The sequence below is a fragment of the Octodon degus genome, unplaced genomic scaffold (assembly GCF_000260255.1).
Source record: "Octodon degus isolate 3935 unplaced genomic scaffold, OctDeg1.0 scaffold00069, whole genome shotgun sequence".
Taxonomy (NCBI): Eukaryota; Metazoa; Chordata; class Mammalia; order Rodentia; family Octodontidae; genus Octodon; species Octodon degus.
The window spans coordinates 12,084,996-12,107,249 of NW_004524645.1; the positions used below are offsets into that span (position 1 = coordinate 12,084,996).

A 22,254-nucleotide genomic window follows, 5' to 3' on the forward strand; every position below is an offset into this window, starting at 1 on the left:
ATTCCAATATCTGCACATGTTATATCTCTCTGCCATTGCTATCTGTAGGCCTGAAGAAAAAAGGGAAGAAATAGATTCCGAGAACCTGAAGCAGAGCTGGAGCTGGGTGGGCATAGAAAGTAACATCTGGAGGGATACGACTAGGATCTGAGTCGAGGTGCTGATGCCAGCGAGGAATAGGAAGACCTCCCCCAGCCTCTTTCTCTTGAGTGATGATACCTTCCCCAGCTGAGCCCTACCAGAAGCTAGCAAACTAGGGAACCTGGGGGTGCAGTCCACAGCACTAGAGCCCTGAGGCCGAGGACCAGAGGATTGGAGAATGGATTGGGAGCTGGGCAAATGGAGAATAACCAACACACGTAGATATATTTGTTCATGTGTCTTGATGCTCTCAGATTTCTAGCAGAGATTCTAATCTAAAAGATACAGTAGCAAATGACCCTTTAATGAAGGGAAAATGAGAAGGTATGGTTTCACGGGCTTTTGAAATTGCTGAGATACTTTAGTCACCAACATGTAAGTTGACAAACAACTCTAATGGTTTAAAACCTGATGCTTTTAGGTTACAAGGACTGTCCTTTTTTCTGGGAATAGATTTGGCTATCGTTTAACAGAAAATGAAACTTAACTTTCCTTTCTTTGCAGTTTCTTTCTAGGTCTGGGATTTGACATTTGGTTAGCTCAAATTTAAGTGTCTTTATTTAATGCTGTGGTTCTTGTGACCTGACTGGGAAAGATTAGTGAGTACATTTAGGAGGTGGAGCCTTCCATACTGTTACAGGCTGGCTGAATAGCACATGTCTTTTGATGATCTCTGGTAGATTTCTGGCAGAGATTATCATCGGACACACACAATAGGAAAAGGGTCCTTATATGTGATGCTTTAGCATACAGATTCTTATAGGGGAAATGAGAAGGCATAGTTTCAGCAGTTACCATTCTGCATGAAAAAATAGGCCTTTCTTCCAATTAATGTGTGGTGGGAACAAAACTCTCCCAAATCGTACCATCTTTGGCAAGAGTTGTATTTACAACATTTCCTGAATGTGTAGTAAAAAGAAAACTGTGTAAATCATTATTTTTTTTGAAACACCCTAAGTGCTAAACCACTATTTGGCCCCATAAATACTTACAATAGAACAAACTGATTTTGCGGTGGTGTTGTAACCAAATCTCAGGTTCTTGTTTAGGGGCAGGATAGATTTGGCCAACAGCAAGCAGTGGAAAGTGGTCAAATGTGTTTACCCGCTAGTCAGAGAGGACTGTCCCATGAGGCAGACAGTGTAGACGTTTAGGTTTTTATATGGTTTTGGGGACCCCTGTACAGGACAGAAAGCAGCGAGTTCCTGGTTGTAGGAGGTCTGAAAAGCAAGCTGTTTCATTTGTATTTTAGTTCCTCCAAGGTCTCCCATTTAGTTAAGGACCTGTTCTTCTGACTCTTAGATTTTATTGGGCCCTGTGAGTCTTTTTTGGTATGCTAATTTATTTAAGCCCTGACTTTTAGTTTACTTTAAGTTAACTCTTTAGGGCCTGTGCCCTATCTGCCTGGATTCCCATGTCTCCTGGCTTCATAGTCAGGTTCAGCTTTCAGATAAAGGACAAGATTTTCTTCTGGATTGATAGTTTGCATTTTAAACCAAGCAGAAAATGGAGCTTTGAGACCTAAAAGAGGGGCTCAGTCAGTTCAGAATAATGAAGTGTGAAATGAAGAAGAGACTAAATTGTGTTTTGGCAAGCAGTTAACACTTTCAGATCCCTGTGATCCAGTATAGGATTCCTGTTTAGTGCACACAGAGATGTCTGAAGAGCCCCCATTTAATTGCCACTTCTCCAAAACATGAACATTAATCATCATGGTTTCCAGGGAGCCTCACTGGGCAGTTTATATTCCTTTTTAGAGTGTCATTTCCTTTTAATGAGTACATTGCTAGAATTCTCAGTCTCTATACATGCTAGAAAAAAGAGGCATTGATTGGTGTCTGTATATATGTACTGTGAGTCCGTTATCTCTGAGGCAGGTGAGGAGTTTTACAAACAAAAGGAAAGTTCAAGGAAAACACAATAACCTGCAAGTCTAAGTGTTGTCTTCTGATATTCAAGCACATAAAATAGTTGTTTTCTAAAGAGACTGTACCTCAACTCTCTTCTTGGCAGTTATTCTGTAACAAATACTCATAGAGGTACTAACATAGCAAAAGCATGTTTTACCAGGTTATCAGTTACAAACTATTGACAACACATTAGCTGAGCATGGGAGGATGTCAAAATAATTTCACTAGGACTAGTGCTTTCTGGTGGAGTGACTTAGTCTGATGAACTTACTTCTTATTGATAGGTTACTTGTACTGGTTGGCCTACGTTTGAGAGAGTTCATTGTTTTTAGTCATTGAGGTATTTAAGTATGTGTTCTTTTTTCCTTTCCTTTTTTGTTTAACATGATACTTTATATCTGCTACTGAGGGGATTTGATATGCTTCTTTTGTTTTCAACATAGAAACCAAGCCAGCAAAGGTGCTGCTTTACAATCTCACCACCGATCTAACAGCAAGGACATTCAGAACTTAAGTGTGGGTCTGCCCCGGGCTGAAGAAGGCCTTCCTGCCAACGAAACCTTCTTGAATGGGAACCTTGCTGGAGCTACTCTTAGTCCAATGCATACCAAAACCTACCAAGCAAGCACCCAGCCTGGCCCTGCCAGCAAAGATCTCACCAACAATAATATGCCACACCTTCTTAGTCCAAAAGAAGCCAAATCCAAAACAGAGTTTGACTTTAATATTGACCCAAAACCCTCAGAAGGCCCAGGCACAAAGTATCTGAAGTCCAGCACCCGATCTCAGCAGAACCGGCACTCATTCATGGAAAGCTCTCAGAGCAAAGCGGGGACGCTGCAGCCCAGTGAGAAGCAGAGTCGGCACAGCTATATTGACACCATTCCCCAGTCCTCAAGGAGTCCCTCCTACCGGACCAAGGCCAAAAGCCACGGGGCATTGAGTGACTCCAAGTCCGTGAGCAACCTTTCCGAAGCCAGGGCCCAAATTACAGAGACTAATACTAGTAGGTATTTTCCATCCAGCTGTTTGGACTTGAATTCTCCCACTAGCCCAACACCCACCAGGCACAGTGACTCAAGAACTTTACTTAGCCCTTCAGGGAGAAATAACCGAAATGAGGGCACATTGGACTCACGCCGAACTATAACCAGGCATTCAAAAACCATGGAGGAGTTGAAGCTGCCTGAACACATGGACAATAGCCATTCCCACTCACTATCTGCACCCCACGAATCTTTCTCCTATGGGCTGGGCTACACCAGCCCCTTCTCCTCTCAGCAGCGTCCTCACAGGCATTCCATGTATGTGACCCGGGACAAAGTGCGAGCCAAAGGCTTGGACGGAAGCCTGAGTATAGGACAAGGGATGGCGGCCAGAGCCAACAGCTTGCAGCTCCTGTCACCCCAGGTACAGCTTAGCACCCTGACCCTATCTGGTGGCTCCTCGTGGGAAGGTAGTGCATGGGGTGCATTTGTATGTTCAGTCTGCAATTTTCCCAACTACAAAAGGCCACACTTTCAATCAATTATTGAGTACTCAGAACAACTCTAGAGTTTGTTTTTTGTAGTCTGTTTCTTACATGTTCCTTTCTGGATATTTTGATTTGTTATAGAATTAATCATCTACATGGGTTATAGATTTTTCAAAATTCAGTTAAATTCATGGGTATTGTCTCTAATCTCTCCAAACCACATTTGCTTAAATCAAGCTTTTTTTCCTAATACTTTCCCCAGTATCTCAACTAAATTTAAAAGTGTTTAATATGTCCAGAACTACAAATAAATTTAACTTCAGTCCAAGATAAATGTTAACTTTCTGTTTTTCACAGTGTTTTAAATCTTAAGGCAGTGTTTTCACATAATGCCTTCTCTATCTTATTGATTGTTTGGCTCTAGAACTGGGAATAATATACTTAAAAGAAGTAACATTCTTATTGTAGAATACATTTTAAGTCATATCATCATGATTTCTTGTCCAAAGTGCACAGTAGCCAATGCTTGGCCCAAAGGAAGTGTCTAGCAAACTGTAGTCATCGCATCTACCCCGGTGGTGCTCAGTGCTGTGATTTAGACAGTGAACACTTTTCCTCTGATAAGTGCTATCAGGTACTCCAGAAAGCCCTGAGATGGAGCTCTTGCCCTTGAGAAACTTAGCTTCTCTTGGGGAAGTTTAAATTATACATGATGATAGTGAAATAACTAAGGCCTACATTCCTATGGCACTGACTATAAATAGGAATGGCGAACTGGAAAAGATTGTGAGCAGCAGCCATTGGCAGTGGCTTTGGGGCAGCCAAAGATCTTGAGGGGGGTGGCAAGTGGAGGCAGGCCTACATAGCCGAGGATTGAAGATGTATTTGGTATGTCCTGAGTGAGGTGCTATGAAAGATGAGAACAGCAGGGTCGCCGTTCTCTTGGGCTTGGGCTGGCCGGGGACACTTGCCAGCAGTGGTCATTCTGATGCCATGAGACCACGTTCCAGCTGCTTTGTCAGGAGTGTGCATGTGTGCCAGAGGGAGTGGGAGCAGTGTGGCAGTCAAGGCTAGGCACTGTAGCCAGTTCCCAGAGGAGGGGGCTTCTGGGCAGAGACTTCCAGGAGGTGTAAGGTTTCATGAGGAGAGGAAAGCAGCAGCAGCAGGAAAGAGACTAGAAAAAAGGGAAGAGAAGAACATCCCAAGGAGAAGGAGAGTACAGAGATATGACACAGCATGATGTGGTTCAGGTATTGTAACTACTTCCATGTTGGTGGAGTGGAAAATGTAAGAATTAAAGTTGATTTTGTGGGCCAGGGAGACAGCTCAGTGGCATAAGTGCCTGCCTGGCAAGCACAAGGTCCTGAGTTCGATCCCTAGTACCAAAAAAATAAAGTGGCTTTTGTAGCAATCCTCACATGAGGTGAGAAGAGAGGGTTCAGGATTAAGTGAGTGCCCTAAGAAAATGGGCTAGATCTTAAAGACTACTCAGAAAAGCAATAGTAGGACTTGCAAATTGCAGTGTTGAATATAGGGGAAAGGAAGACCTCAGTGTTGCTTTAGGAGCTCCTCTTCATGGAAGAGGGGATTTTTGAAACCCCATAACTGAACCCCTTTTATTCACTGATAACCGCTCAGGGGCTCAGAGACAGTGGATGAATTGCCCAAGTTTACTCAACTAGTTCGAGGTGGTACCAGCGTACTGAGGCAGTCCCCAAGTCCCTGGGTATGCTCTCTAAGAAGCTGGAAAAGTGTCCAGTGCCCAGGTGAGTGGAGGACAAGAGGTACCCAGAGTGCATAGTGGAGTCATGGGAATGGTCAGAAGAGTCCTTGAGGTGTCAATACACAGTGAAGAGAACCTCAAGAGCCTAGAGAGATCTCTAGGACTTCACAGCTGTTCATAAACAGGGTGTGGAGGTCAAAACCAGTAAAGTGCTGATACTAAGCTTAGTGTCAGAGAAGAAAAACAAAATGTGGTTTCACTTTTCAAAAAGACAAATGACTGGCCCTCTGAGAATTCAGAAAAGAGATTTTTGTGAGCATGGTGGTCATAAGCTAATTAATTATAAGCACTAACTGTGGGCTAAGCACGGATCCAAGTGTTCCTGAAGTCCAGTGGAAAAAGTGTAGTGTCAAGCTGCAAGCAAGTACACAAGTGCACAAAGATGGCAGAAAGCTTGAAAAGTAACAAAAGCTGGAAGTGAATCACAAGAATGACACTCATGCAAAGTATTGTGGCCACCTTCAAAAGAACAGGGACTCTGAGTTTAGGTTAAGCAAAAATAGTTTTCTAAAATAAGTTTCTAGAGGCGCTTGTCAGCCAGTACAGGTGGCAGAAGTCAAGTGATACCTTTGAGTCACAAAGTAGAAGGAAAGGCTTCATTGGGTGAATCCCTGCCTGGAAGTCTCCAAATATACTGGAGATTGAGGGAGGAAAAAGAATCATCTCAAATAAAATGGAGATAATAATCTTTGTGTAATGTACAGATACACAATGCACTAATTACTCCTGATGACTTGGTCATTGTGTTCCTTGATCTTTTTTTCCCCTAGGGTAGAAAATGCTACATTTTTGCCCTCTTGGACTGTTGTGGACCTAGCACGGTGCTGAGGTTGTAACCTAGTTTCCTGAGAGAGCTAGGTAGTGGCAGCATCTCCAGGGATGAGCACTTTGGTGTCTCTGGCTAAGAGATGTTGCTATTCTGGAAACAAAAAATTATAAACACATAGATGATAGGAGCTAGGGAATTTTAAGACAAGAATTATCAAGAGGACTTACTATATTCCTTGATGCAGTCAGAGAACATTGATTTTCATCTGAATCTGCCACAAAAGCCCTTCCTGAAAGACAGTCATGGTTCTGCTCGCTTCTTTTTGAAAAATTCAGTCTAAAATCTTCTAGAGGTATTTGGAATTGACTAATAGAATTTCTAAAGAGTGTTGCTCAGAACTATGACTATACTAGAAAAATAATTTTGTTTTCAGTAATTGAACTATTTTCACAGTAACTTGTTCTTGTCTTTAATGACAGGGTTTTTTTCCATTTGCTGAAATTTGCTTAATAAATTTTACATTCATCAGATGATTCACTCCTTTATGGGGCAATTTATGTTTCAGCCAACTAATGTTTTTCATTTTAGCTGGTTAAGGTACTAGTTATACTAAATAAAGACCATGATGATGTTCATCCCCAAGAACAGGATGCTCTTATAAATGCTTTTCAACTTGACTTCCAGCCTGGAGAACAGCTCCCTCCAGAGATGACTGTGGCAAGACCTTCTGTTAAAGAGTCCTCCAGAGAAGGCAGCTCTTCATTCCATACCCGTCAGAAGTCTGAGGTCTGAATACTTCAGAGTCCTTACATCTTAGTCTAAAATGGTCTATGAGTATTGTTCTTTCAACATTTAAAGCTTTCCTTTTAAACGTTATTCGTACCCAATTTCCCACAGATAAGTTAAACTGGTTGAAGTAGTTTCCCTTGTGGAAAAGAAGTCCAGTGAGATAATTATAAATGACTATGCACTGGTCTGGCTTTGTAGGAGACACTGTTGTGACAACAGTGACATGGTATAACTCCTATAAACTTGTTTCCTCCCTCAGGGTGGAGTATATCATGACCCACACTCTGATGATGGCACCGGACCCAAAGAAAACAGACACCTATACAATGACCCTGTTCCAAGGAGAGTTGGCAGCTTTTACAGAGGTAAGCCATCATCAGCATTGACCAGCGTCTTTCTCTCCTTTCTGCCTTGGACATCTCCAGACTGTACCCTCTACTACATTTTCACCAACTAGAATGACTTCAGACCCACAAGGTTTTTGCTTGCACTGTACCCTCCAACAGTGCTCTGTGCCCCTTGTTCTATCATCTTCCTTCAGGTCCTCTTGGCTTCCTTGAGTAGCCTTGTAACTGGCCTCCTTGTCTCCAAGGTACCCATCAGAGCAGTCTCCACAGTGTCCCTTCTAAAGTTGCCTTCTGACCATACTACTCATTCATTTAGTTGAGTCAAAAAATAGTTACCAAAGTCACCTGTGTGCCCAGACTGATCTAGTTAGAACATGTCAGTGGAAAAGGCAGCTAAACATTTAAAGCTCACATTCTCAGAAGAAAAGATTGCCAGTCAATGGTGTATTCTTTTATACAGCAGTCAAAGGTAATAGTGCTACAGAGTGGAAAATGCAGCTCACAAAGTGCCACCCATTGCTCTCTGCTGCCCTTCCCAGGACCCTAGCTGCTCTTACCTCTGGAGAGACCTTTGGCAGCTTCCTGTGGGCATCAGACATCAGAATTCTCTAAGATAGAATTTCAGACTGTCCATGGTTTGACCCTTGTCATTTTCTCTGGAAACCCCTGCCCCTCACTTCCCTTCCAAGTCTCTCTGGTGCCCAAATAGGACTTATACAGACCATGTCCTCTTTTGGTCTTAAATATATTCCTCTTCCTGGTTGGCACAGCTTTTTCTGTCCTTTTCTTCATAGTCCTCTCCAGTGTGACATTTTCCCTGCCCACTCAAGAGTATTTCCTTCTCTCTTCCACTTGTATACCTTGCATATGCCACTGATACAATGTGGGCCACATCTCACTGGTTCTCTGTTTCTCTCACAAGGTTCTGATTCCTTCAAAGACTCTGAGTTTTTAGGTTTGGGCTGTGTCCCTCAGTAGTAGAGAACCTGCCTACCATGCATTAGGGCATGGGTTCAATCCTTAGCACAGAAAAAGAAAAGTGATTCTGGATTCTGAGTTTGCTTTGTCTTTTTTCTTTTGACTAGCACACTGCCTGGTGTAGGTTCCTAAATATTGATTGGCTGAATACAGAAAATTAAAGTGCGTTTACACAGCCTTATGTATTTTGATATTTAACAGGTGACTAAAAAATGCTTTGGGGACAATATAAAAGTAGGAGACATTGATAGAGAAAGGTAATTTCTTTGGGTGGTGTATTGGTCTCCTTCCTGATGCGCCCCCCCTCGAAAAAATACTCAACACCTGCAAATTAAAGGCGAGGTTTATTTTTGGCTCCTGGTTTCAGAGGTTCCAAAGCCCATGGTCAGCTGCTCCGTGTCAGGAAGATCAGGGTGGAAAGGCATAGTGAGAAGAGCTGCTCACTTCATGGTGACCAGCAGGCACAACACAAGAGAAGAGTGCCAGGGAGAGGAAGGAATGCCCTCCAAAGGCGTGCCCTGCTCACCCACCTCTTCCCACTGGGCCCCATTCTCAATAGCACATCGACCTCTGCCATCAGGGGTTCATCCTCTGCTGAGGATAGGGCTTCCTCCTTGAGCAATCACATGTTCAGGAGTCTTTTAGTTCAGCCATATTGACAAGATGACCTGGTCTAGGTAGTAACTATGGAATCATAGGTTGTAAAATTCAGGGACCTGTCAGTTCTCAGTGGAGAAGAAGACAGAAAGCTTGCACGGCAAGAGGCTCAGCCTTGCGAAGCCTTCAACAGTCACCACAGCCATTGCCTGACATTTATTTCTGTTTCAGTTGGAGAGAAGCAGGAATTGTGGGGTTGGGGAGGGCATGCAGAACTATTTTTGTTATTTTAATTAAGGATCTGGGCTAAACAAATGCATACAAGTGTAATGTAGAAGTAAATGTGTATTGAATGATGGGGCTTCTCTGTTCTCAGTCCCACCTTTGGAAAAATTGATAGGCACTAAATACACCTTTTAATAGCCCCCTAATGCTATGATGACTGTAGAATCTTATAAGATTAAGCTTTTAATTCAAACTAAAGCTAATTAAAACGAAGTGTTATAGTGTAGATGGGGAAAACACTTTCTTCTATCAATGAAAGTTTCACTTCCAAAATGTATCATGCACTGTTTTGCTGTAGTTGTCTAGAGAAAATACTTTTAATATAAAATGTTGATGAAGTTTTAAATTAATGGGTTAGTTTTTGATTTCTGGAAACACCATTTTATTTTGGTTGCAAATCTGTTAATAACAGAAATACTTCATTTATCTACCTCATAATCTATGGTTTGGCAAATACAACGTTTTAATTTTAAAATATTCAGCAATAGAAAGAAAGCTTCAGCTAAATGAAACACCTGGAGACATCTATCATTTCAGTGATACCACTGAGTCCTAGAGGAAGATGAGAGTAGTGTCATAGAAATGACAGCTGTTTTCAGAATACTTCCAGCTTTCATTTTTGTTATCAAGAGTCAACTTAAATGGAGTCATTTATCTTGATATGCAGCCTGTATATCACTTACTTTCCCTCAGTACCACGGTCTTCACACTGAGTTACATTCCCCAGCTTTTTAATTTGAGACAGGGTCTTGATTAGTCTCTTAAATTGCCCATGTTAGACACAAACCTGTGATCCTTCTTCCTCAGCCTCCCAGAGTGTTCGGATTACAGGCATGCACCACCATGCCTGGCTTGATACTACCTTTGCAATAAAATTTACAGTGTATTTTAATTTGTAAACAAGCTTTGAAATTAATGGAAATATTTAGTCACCACTCTGTCCCCCAAGCAGAAAAGCATTTTATTCTCCTACATTATAGTTTATTTTTGTGTTCATTCTTGAAATGATAATGTAAAGAAAACTAATTTTTTTGTGAATTACTGAATTTCTTTGTAATTTACTTTAAAATGCACGAGGGACATTTCCTTCCAAGGTTTAAATGGTAGTTGGTTTAAAGTGTAGTTAATGTGTTCCGCATGCATATTGTTAAGAATTGCTTCAGACTAAGTAAATTTTGCATAGCTAGGTCTGTGATAAGAACGCTTTAACTTCAAAGAATGTCAAACCAGCAGGAGGAGGGCTCTCATAATTTAAAATACTTTACACCATCTAGTTCATCAGCTAACAGATGGAGGGTCATTAACTGACCCTTGCAGGTTAATGTCGTAAGCACAGGGAAAGAAAATGTTCCCTAGAATGCCACCACCCTCAGAAAACACAGAAGTTATGTGAGAAATAGATAAGGATTTGCACTTACCTGTTTTTTTATCTGTGTCCAAGAAAATGCAGTGTAGCCAGGCAGAGTGATGCATACTTATAATCCTAGCAACTCAGGAGACTAAAGCAGAAGGATCGAAAGTTTGAGGCCATGCTGGGCAACTTAGTGAGGTCTTTCTCAGTGGAAAAAAAATGTAGCTCCGTGGTAGTGTTTTGGAATCAATCTCTAGCACCACAAAAAGAAAAAGAAAGAAAAGACAATAGAATAACTGATTTGACCAAAAGAGAAACATTAGTTCAGTAACTTACTTTTTTTTCATTCAGTGCCATCTCCAAGACCAGACAATTCTTTTCATGAAAATAATGTATCAACTAGAGTTTCTTCCCTACCATCTGAGAGCAGTTCTGGAACCAATCATTCAAAGAGACAGCCAGCATTTGATCCATGGTGAGTGTTATATTTGTACCATTTTTTCTAATTGGAGATTTCATGAGTTCAGATTCAAGTTATAATAAATATCTTGGAAAAGGACTTTCCTGGATTAATAGATACCTGGTGAGTCTTCTGTTGAATTTTTCATGACAGGAATGATGGTATCTTCAGTCTGTGTTTATTGACATTGAACCCCACACTTTGCTGAGTCACTTCTCAGACTCACTCTTTAAGGTAGGGGTTACTCCTGTTGTATAGAAACTGAATCTTGGAAGTAAAGAAACTTGCCTGCCATTGGACATCCACTCACACGAAGGAGAGAACCAGGATTCAGACCTCAGTGGGTCCTTACTCCAAACTTGTAGGGTTTATGTCGGTGCTGCTTGGCTTTTCATTCATGGAGAAAGACAGAAAGAAGAAAACAGCCATTCATGCTACCATAAAAGCAAAATAATAGAGGTTTAAATGGCATAGTAAGTTTCCTTATTCTTTTACCTTTATGTGTCATGTATAATACACATTCAGTGAAAGAATTACAACATATATTAATTTCCATTAGCAAATTGATCTGAGGAGTAAGGACTTTAAAAAAAAAAACAGTAATAATGTAGACTTTTTATTCTTAGCTTCTCAGACAGACTGCCCAGATTCTAGATATGAGGGGTGATTGATTACATGTACTTCATAGAACCTTACTAACTTCTCCACCAAGAGAATGAAATGGGGACCATCAGACAAAGATTCCATCTCTGCTGTTTATTGCTCGATGTAGCCTGGAGGGTTTGTGTCAGTACTTCTAACAGTAGGTGTCTTCACATTTTGGGCCCTACTGTTAGGACTATATCAAGGTTTTTATTATTATTATGTTACTAGAGATCAAACACCGAGGTACACTACCACTGAACCATATTCCCAGCTTTTTTATTTTGAGATAGGTTCTCATTGAGTCACCCACGCTGGCCTTGAACTTGCAATCCTCCTGCCTCAACCTCATGAGCGCTGAGATTACAGATGTGTACCATCATACCCAGCTTTAATTACTCTTTTTTTATGTATTTAGTACAGTGTCTTATAAGGTCTACACTATGTAGGTTGGATTTATAGTGATTTTTCTGTTTTCAGCCTCCCAAGCACTGGGATTACAGGCACATGCCACCATACCCAGTCTCAATTGTCCTCTCAGTGCACCCCACAGGCAGGGCCAGCAAGGCATGACAGGGATCTAACCCAGGCCTCTGTGCTCTGCCTAAGCAGGCACTTTAGTCCACTGAGCTATCTGATCAGCCATTTAATTATTTTTTTTAAAAAATGGGGCAGGCATGGTGGCACACTTCTATAATCCCAGCACTTGGGAGGCTAAAGCAAGAGGATCACTGTAAGTCTGAGGCCATCCTGGGCTACATAAGGCCAGCTTAAACTATATAGTGAGACCCTGTCTCAAAATCTAAATGCATAGATTTTTTGAAAACTGTAAATACCCTTTTTCTATATAAGCATACTTCATATTCCTATCTTATTTATAAAATAAGATTCTGAACATTAGTGATGAAGAGTTTGGATTCAAAATAGGATATCAGGATTGATGATGACTTACCTCTAGCTATATGACTTTATTTGTCCTTCATTTTCCTCAATGTTTCAGAGCCATGGATGTAGCTTAGTAGAAGAGTACATGTTCAGCATTCACAGGTATTGATTGCTAGTACTGGGGAAAAAACATAGCACATCCCTCACCAGGTTTATGTAATAATTAAATGAGATAATACATAAGGCAACTGGGACAGTGTGAGGGCTTATTGATGTGAGTGGCTGTAGTTGTTATCTTCAATGTCACTATGACTTGTAGGTATTTCCCTTTTACCTAACTTGCTGGTAAACTTGTGGTTTCTTCCTCCTTGTGGCTGTTTTTTTTTTCTATTATGTAAAGGGATCTGCTTTAGAAGTACAGAAGGAATTGATTTTCTCTTGGTTATTTCATAATTAAGTGGTGATGATTTAAAAGAGCATCACTTACAGATTACCTCAGTCCTATGAAAATTAGGTCAGGTCAAAATTAAATCTAAAGGTGGGATAGGCAGTACTGTAATTGTATTTCTTGTCTTTATTTAAGGGTTTCTTTTGTTTGGTGCTGGGAATTGCATCCAGAGCCTCACCTACTACACACTATATTATCACTGGGCAATAGACCTACTTCCCTGTTCTCGTCTTTTTGATAATCTGTTTGAGTAGAACTTCAGACATGGATATTTGTAGAAACTTGAAATCAGTTCTTTTAAAGAGAATCAGAGAGATGATTGGGATGCTGAACTTCAGAGTCTTGACTGTGTCATCCTTGGGTTGATAATGCTGTTGTAAGGCCTGAGACAGATCCAGAATGCAAGCAAGGGGTGAACTGGCTCTCTTCTTTTGCTCCCCCACCCTCCTGATGCTGTCATGATGCATCTCCTCAATGCATCACTTCTAACTCTAGCTTTCAACAATGTTCAGGTACTGGAACATCAATCTTAAACAAGATCTCAGTTTGACTCACCATATTCCTTATATTTAAGATACACACATTTGACAGCTTACAAAAACACCAGTCTTTACATTAGTCCTAAATTATCATACAACCTAAGAACAGTCTATATCTCTGTAATAGTACATTAAATTTATTTAGGGAAGAGTATATTTGTACAGTGTATATTTATTATATATTGACAGTATACATATGTTAATATGTCATATAGTCACATTACATATTAACAGTGTACAAATACACATTTCTTGCAATAGAAAAATCATTGGATTCCCTCAGCATTTTTCCTGAGATCCTGTACCTCAGATTGTAGAACCTTTGTCAGTGTCAGCCATGTGGATGAGTCACAGCCATTGCTTGGTCAATGTGCTCTCTGTGAAAGCCTGAGAGAATGTTTTCTCTCCATGTGACTCTCCTTAGGCACACTCTACATCATCGATCACTTTCCTCTTTGGCCCCATAATCTCCTTGATCAGAAAATTTGGGACACTACTGAGTTACATGACATTATAGTACAAGTTCTCATATGTCCTGAGTCTTAATTGACATTGGAAAGTTATGGCCAAAATGTTGGCTTTCCTTGCGGCCCTCTTTTTTCTCTAATTATCAGATCCAAAAGCTACAACTCTTGTTGCATATGTCTTGCTTTATGTTGGTCTTAACCATCCAGCAGAAAAGTATACAAACGAAGTATAAGAGGTAAAGCCATGGTGTTATGTTGAGCTGTAGGGGACTCAGGTCAACAATTTCTGACACTGCCAGTCAAGAGGAAGACCCAATACTATTATGGACTATTGGACTCTTTTAGAATATTTTGCTGAGTTAACACACCTATAATATTCAAATGACATAACTAAACAAAAAAGGGATACAGATGAACGTCCATTTTGTATCTGTGTATTCAAAATGGTTAGGATAGATATATAGTTCCATTCTCTTGATGAATAGAAGGATTTGTTGCAATAGTGTTTGTAAATAGGATATCATGTCCGCATCTTGCACAGCAAATAACCACTAGGAAGAGGATATGCAGTGTGTTAATTATTTAAACTCTCATACCAGTTTGATTTGAAACTGTCTCATTGCTATTTGTCTCTCAATAAAACTATGAAAAAAAAATAAAAAATAAGCAAGTGATATATTCTTGAAAAAAAAGAAAAGAAAAATCACTCGATAGATATGGTAGTACAATACCCAGAATTATCATGCTGGCCATCTCAGTTACCAGTATCTCATACCCACTTTAAGAACTGGGAGATAAGTCAGAATATCTCAGAAGACAAATGGAGTTAATGTACCCAGATTCATCATCTTTACCAGTAGGATGACACCTCCATCCTCACTGAGAGCCTGTTTATTCTTCTTTCATGCCTGGCTCTATCAGTTGGTGCTGAGGTCTGCAGGGTCATGAGCACTAGCTGTGGAGAAAAGCAGCTGTTTTTGCCTTTTCTCAAGCCCCCAGTGGGAAAATCATGCACATCGCAGATAACCATTTAGAGTATGTTTATAAAACAAATGATATTTATTTTGCTTAAAAAACAATGTATACTTTTAGAATATTTTGCTGAGTTTACACACCTATAATATTCAATAACGGAACTTAGAAAAAATGGGGTATACCGATGAATGTCCATTTTGTATCTGTGTATTCAAAGTGGTTAGGATAGATATATAGTTGCATTCTCTTAATGAATAGTGATTTGTTCTAATGGTGTTTGTAAATAGGATCTCAAGTCCGCATCTTGTACAGCAATTAACCACTAAGAAGAATGTATGCAGTGTGTTATTTGGTGAAACTGTACTTCCGATTTGATTTGAAACTGTCTCATTGCTGTTTATCAATAAAATATTGAAAAAAACAGTGTATAAACATGTTTAGAATGACAGCCCTCAAAACTGAGTTAAAACTTGACACATAAATGGTAAACTAAGTTAACTTGAAATGCCATTACTTAAGAACTGCTGTAGCTCATTTAAATAATCCAAGTGTCTTTCTTCTTGTAAAATTATGACCATATCATACCCACGATATCTTGCCACCCTGTCTCACAGAATTGCTTCTGTGGAATCATTCACTGACTTTCTCTTCTCACACATGCTGGCCGCCTAGTCGCACTGTTAGGGGAAGAGAGGAGCAGGGAAGGCTGCCTCACCTCTTACACTCACCTTCCTGATGCTCCTAGTTGGGGCATACCAAGGCCAGCAAGGCTGGCCCTGCTGCCTGGCATCCTCCCTTTCCCTGCACCCACTCCGTGAGTCTGGGAGCAGCTCAAGAGAGGTAAAGCTCCTTCTTTGATTTGTCTGTATGTTATCTCTTAACACGTGACACAGGAGCAAGCATGTATAAAATACTCAGTAAATGCTGATTGACTTAATTGAAGTTGGTTTGCGTGTTCCTTCCTTGAGTCTTTGGCATTCTTTTTCCTGTGACTGCTTAAAGGAGCCAACTGTTGTGTTAGATGGCATTAGAATCACATGACTGTGCTATACAGGAAGGTGTCTGGTTACCCTTTGTCCTCTCCACCGGCACCCCCCACTCCATCACAGTTCTGGTCAGAGGTGTGGCCCTAGGTAATGCACCAGGTGACTGGATGAATGGTCCCTTGCAAGGCTTCCATCCCTGAGATATATGTGAGCCCCTGCTTTTCCTTCCACACTGTTCCCCTTTGCTGCGCTTAGCACAGAGCTGCAGATTTTGCCTGGTGGAAGTGCAGGGACCATTATGCACAGAGCCAGGAAATGACAGTCCACACTCTTGCTCCACTGGCCCTGTGCCACTTGGCTATGGGCAAGGCTCCTCCTTTGTTCCCTTACAAAAGCCTGTGTTCTGGCAGCTGCTCTTCATCCCTCTAGCTCTCTTGGTGTCTCTAAGGCTTTTCTTCCTCCGGTTTCTCTTGTTAATTCTTTCAGTGTTTTTGTGTAGCTTTTTCCTGTTTTGTTTGGTTTTTTTTTAATCCTCTCCCCCTCTCCTTTTCTCCTCTCCAAGTTCATTCTGTCTGTGGTGATGCAGATATTCTTAGGCTTCACTCCCAGCTTTCATCTAGTTCAAGGGTAATTTATTTCCTTTTTCTTCTGGCCCCTGGCATCATTCTCCACCCAGATCTGAGCCCCACCACCTGCTCAGTGTCAGTTTGAAAATGTTTCCCTCACCATTCCACCTGCCCCACCTGGACTGTAGTTTTTCCAGGGACTCTGAGGAAATGGAGCTGAGGGTCTTTGATCCATCTTCCTTTTGTTTTGCGGACCCAACTCTATAACACCAAACTTTAAACTTTGGGCTGTTTTGCCCATTTGTCTTCCTCTCTAATTACCCTTCCCTTCTTTAAGCTCTCACTTTTTCATCTTATTCTCCGTTTTATCCTGTACAGACTCTCCTCTTCCCAGACAAGTATTTGTTTCCTCCTAGTGCTGGTTCCCAGGCCTTCCTTTCCTCTCCTGCCAATAGTACCATTCTTACAATCACGCCAGTCCCCCTCCAGCACTGCATTCAGGAGAACTGTACAACACTGCATCTGAAGAATCTTTAACTTTGTACCACCTGTTCTCACCCATTCCATTGAGTCTGAAGTTTTCTAGCTTTCAAAGTTGTAAGTCTATCATTCTAAATTCTAATACCTATTATGTTCTGGCTTGTTAAACTACTAAACTTTTCTTTCAGAACTTAGAATTCCCTCAGTGACATTTAAAATTGCAGATCCTAATGAGTTTCCAGAACTTTTGGGCCCACACTACAGGTTTTCATTTCCCTGACTTTCCCATCAAGTTTTAGGCTAAATAGTTAAGAAGAATTGCTCATCGTATATTCAATCATGCTTTCTACTCCGCAACCCCCTTGCCCTTACTGTCTTTGATCTTCAGTCCTTGGTTTTTAAATTAATTTTCTATAGCTTGTAAAACCTCTTTGTTACTATATTTGTAGTACAAATTTGCCATTGAAGATTAAAAATTAATGTGTATCATTAATTCTTTAAGCTAATAGCTATTAAGATTTTGTTGTTCTGTTGTATTTTGTTTTGTTTTGTTTCTGGGACAAGGTCTCATTATTTTTCCCTGGCTGGTCCCAAACTCATGAACTAAAGCAATCCTCTTGCCTTGGTCTTTTGAGTAGCTAAGGCTATACCACTACCATTACTTATTAAAACTTTTAAATTTCTTTCTGCCTTTAAAAAATGCATGTATATATACATACCCCTTGTTGCATATAGTGGGGCTTATTCTATGTAGAAAGTTATGGGTTTACTTAATACTATAGTTGAAATATTCCTTTCTATTAGTGAATTTTTTGGTGAGGGAGTAGTGCCAGAGATTGAACCCAGGGCCTTATGCATGTAAGGCAAGAGCTCTACCACTGAACCACATCTCCAGGCCCTAGTGAAAATTCTTTAAAGATGTGATTTTTAATAGCTTCATGGAGTTGTGTGTCACACAGATCTGTAATTGTTTTTTTTACATGTTTTTCATCTTTAAATAAAGACAAAATGCAGTTTGCTCATGTTTTCTTGGATGTCCTAATTGCTTCATCGTTAGGTATTCTAAAACCATCACTTTAACTCTGTCACTTTTAATGACTCTACCACTCGATTTTATGGAATTGGTTATAGAAGAGATACAGTTATTTGAGTAAATGGCTTTCCACCGTCATATAGTTATTGAAATTTAGAGTCCATGGAATGGGAAAGTTTCAAGAATAACATCACTGAGGCTTTTTTGTTGTTGCTTAAGAGTATAGGTCCTCTTTCACAATATAGATTTCTTTGTGTGTGGTGCTGGGAATTGAACTCAAGGGGCTTAGCACTTGTTAGGCAGGTACTGTGCCACTGAGCTATATCCTCAGCCTGGCATATTTGTTAAAGCAAAGATGTTTGCTGTCTTTTGCTACCTTCTACTTTTATAAAATACCTAGTGGTACCTGAGGTATTAAGCTTAATGTCAGTATTTTCAGTTGGAAGGGTTTTTTCTTTGTATATACTTTGTTTTAAAGCATTCATCCTGTCTGATTTTTCTTAATTATTTTTATTTCATTTTAATAGGAATTATCCAGGTTTGGGCAATTTTTATCTATTTATAATGATTCTGTAATAACATTGATTTTTATGTTCAGTATCTTGGCAAGGTACTACTAATAAGCTTGTTGAGCTGTTTTTAAAAAGATAAATAGAAAAATGACGACATTAATAATGTCCCTGCCCTTTACCTTGGAGGATTACAGAAAAGGCCTTTTAAATTTAAGCCTTAAACTTTTCAAAATCTCTAATTCTGAAGCTTTCAGCAACATGAAAATGGTCCTGCAGCATAGTTACAGACCATTTGTAATAGTGCTCAAATTGCTAGCCTGAGTGAGTCTGTGCCAAAGGGTAACCATTAACCATGTTTGATTTTATTCAGTTCCTGCCTTGCTTTTTGAGAGGACCTTTTCCTAAGTGGTCAGTTCTTCCTGGCTATGTGAACATGATGTCATGCATTTTCAGTCTTCATTATATTTGTTACACAATGGTAAGAGAATGATTGAAAGATCAATATGATAAAAATGTCTTCTCCTTTAGGAAAAGTCCTGAAAATATTAGTCATTCTGATCAACTCAAGGAAAAGGAGAAACAAGGTTTTTTCAGGTCAATGAAAAAGAAAAAGAAGAAATCTCAAACAGTAAGTAGATAGCCAATTTCCGTATATAACAGCATAGGTTTCTGCTTTGTTCTGTGGTTACTTTATACTCTGTATGTGGCAATCAAAGTTAATTTCTTATTGAGACTTGAATGCATACACTGTAGATGTCTCTTTCGGAAATTCTGTACAACTTTCCTCTCACAGAGCTTTCTAGATTCAGCAGAATCTCCAGGAGTAGAAATTTAATTTGGATGAGAGAGAACACTAAGCCTCTCTCAATAAATTTCTTATCCAAGTGGATTTATATTCCTATAAAAACTGTGAAGATGCAGGATTTGTTTCTCCCTAGGGGCATAAAGATATGTGAAAACTTAGGAAATGGTTTTGGTTTATATTTAAATCTTGAAATTCATAAATAACCATCATTTCTTATCCTCCCCTGACTGATTGTAGGCTGTCCAGGTTGACAGGTACATTTCTGGGCCATAAAGTCACAGAGAGAAGATAACATGACATTCCAGGGCTTGTTTCAGTAGGAAAGCATGCTTCTCCTGAGACTGTGCTGTCAGATAGAGTGTACCTAGGCTCTGGGGAGCCTTTGGCCTAAACAAAGGGCTGCCTGCACGGGACTGAGCGCCTCACTTCACTGACCCATCCAGGCAAAGATCCTGCTGGCTAGCCATGCAAGAAAACAGAGCTAGGCCTGCAGGATCCTCACTTCCTTGCCCAAGTGACACCTGTTTCCCCCTTTGCTTCATGACACCTTCAAGACTAGATGAGGTCGAGTTAGTTGTTCTAAATGGTTTTGTTTCTAATTTTACTGTATACATGCTATACTCTCATTTATTTGAAAAAGAAAGTGCCCTGTATAGAGAGACTTCACTGATTTCATCTGTAAAATGAATGGATTAGACTAGTGTTTCTGAGGTCCTTTCTATTATGAAAATTATAGGATTATGACTCCACAGTAAGTAAAGATGAGATAAGTGATTGAAGCAAAGTATATAACCCCAAGCAAGGATTTTTGTCTCAAAGATGTTCTAGAAATATTAACAAAGATTTTTCTATATTACCTTTCTAGACCCTTTTATTTACTTGCCTGGTAAGTGTGTGTATTTCATCATACAGTGAATATGACTTCATTACCAAAAAAGTCATGGAAAACAAAAAGATTGCTTTTACTCCTATCACCCTCCCACAACTGGTATACTAAGTCCCCAACTTAAGAAGGAGTTCCATTCTGGGAGAATTGTTCATAAGCCAGATTCATTTGTAAACTAGCAAAGTGAGTCTTACTTAGTATACGTGTGAGTGTTTGCAGCTCAGATGTTCATAAGTCAGGTATTAGGGTTTGGATGTATTTCCCCCTAGCTCTTTAGCTAATGTATATGTTTGTGGAATAAAGATGAGTGGGTGTATGCACACATTTGAAATTTGTTTTAGAGAATAGTGATCATTCTAACAAAATTTTATATTCTGGCTTTTAACAGTATATTCATCTGTATTATACATATAATTTATATATACGTATCTAAGGTATGTATGTACATATATAAGTAAGTACGTACATATACATGTATGGCTATACAGATTTTATTATCTTCATTTTAGTGGTTGCATAATTATTGAAATGTGCATTAGAGGGATTTACCTATATCTCTAACTAAAGCTAATTTAATTGGAATGCCAAATTAAAATGCCATTCAGTAAAATGTTACTACATGATTACTAAAACTGGAATGCTTAAAGTATTTAAAGTGCTTTTAAAAATCCTTTTATTACTGTCTATAGAACATGCCTATCTATTGTAAACATTAAACGTTGGCTACCTCTTCTTTACCACCGTTACTTATATTTCAAGGTGTTTTTTTTTTTAATCAGAGATCTGTGGATATTACGCAATGATGAAGTGTTAAAAATAAATAATAGGGATCAAGTTGGACGTATTTTATAATGTCTGTCTGCCTCAGCCCCTGTCACTTGGCTTGAGAGTGTGTGTGTGTGTGTGTGTGTGTGTGTGTGTGTGTGTAGATTGACATTTTTGTTTACGATTTAGTTCACATTTTTTATATTTAAATGGTATAGGTTGGGATAAATAGGGAAATTACTATTCTCTAACATCCTCTCCATTTATTTTTATTAGATATTTAAAGTAACTGCAAAATGTCTTTCGACAGCCCATAATGCTGTAAGCCTTCCAAACCAAAGTATTTTATACCTCTGCATGATTTAATTAAAAGAAGAAAGAAAGTTTTAAGAGTTTTAAAATATAGAATCAGATTTCCAAAGAGCACTGTATAGTCTGTGAGATCTCAAGCTCTTAAGTCTGGCATTGGGTCAATTCCACCTTTTTTGAATCAGCATCAAGTATAGTTAATTTGTTTTTAGTTTCTAGAATTCAGCGAAAGGACTCTAAATCATTCTCTGAAAGTAAGACATGCTAGCTTTCACATAAAATCTAAGGAAATGAAAATCTGATACCCAGTGCACATAGAGAAGTATGACATTTTAAAGTTGAAGTGGGTCCTAAATCTAGTTGAACACCTTTATTTTTCTAGTACAGGAAATGAGCCCAGGCAGGTTGTGATGTGTCTAAAGTCACAGTCAAATGGGAGGATAAAGCTGGGCTCTGTTGGATCCCAGGCTCAGGTGCAGTCCTTGCCAAGCCATCTCTTCAGAGGTCTCTGGGAGCTCTCTTCTGGCCTCTTTAGCAAGGCCAGTTTAACTCTGCTCCATCAGTAGACCAGAAAAATCAGGAAATATTTAACGGGAATGTTTTTGTTAACGTGTGAAAGAAGGTTTAAATACCTTTATCTCCATTCTAGTGCTTTGACAATTGAGATATCTAAACGGGGAAAAGCAACCAGAAAACAGATTCCGTATTGTAAAGGTGCCTGCTTTATTTGATTCAAGTAAATCTGGAGTCTGCCTTGGGAAATCTGGCTTCAGTTTCCTATCCAGATAGTTACATAAGCCCTCAGAGCATATGGTGAATTTGCCAACTTGGTAATTGTATCCTGCTTAGTATCTCGACTTGCAAGATGCTTCAATTTTAAAGATGGAACTTTATGTTTCTTCACTTGAAAGCCAGTATTCTGAATTTGTGCCAGATATTTTCCATGGAGTAAATGTTTCTAACATTGTAGGACAAGGTTTCTTACTCAACATTAGTGTCCCACAACATGGAAGGTCTTTCCAAAGTGATGTTTTCTGGCTGAACAGTTGGCCATGTTCAAAAAGATTTGTGG

At 39.6% G+C, this 22,254-nt stretch overlaps 1 protein-coding gene across 1 annotated transcript in view; it reads left to right on the top strand.

Annotated features, from left to right (window-relative positions):
* Cdkl5 (cyclin dependent kinase like 5) overlaps positions 1–22,254 on the top strand; it is a 205,643-nt gene that overhangs the window by 178,748 nt on the left and 4,641 nt on the right. Inside the window, exons 13-17 of the mRNA XM_023719583.1 lie at positions 2,495–3,461; positions 6,762–6,863; positions 7,126–7,231; positions 10,776–10,899; positions 18,946–19,045. Coding sequence (XP_023575351.1) covers positions 2,495–3,461; positions 6,762–6,863; positions 7,126–7,231; positions 10,776–10,899; positions 18,946–19,045 — 1,399 coding nt within the window. The remainder of the gene's footprint in view (positions 1–2,494; positions 3,462–6,761; positions 6,864–7,125; positions 7,232–10,775; positions 10,900–18,945; positions 19,046–22,254) is intronic.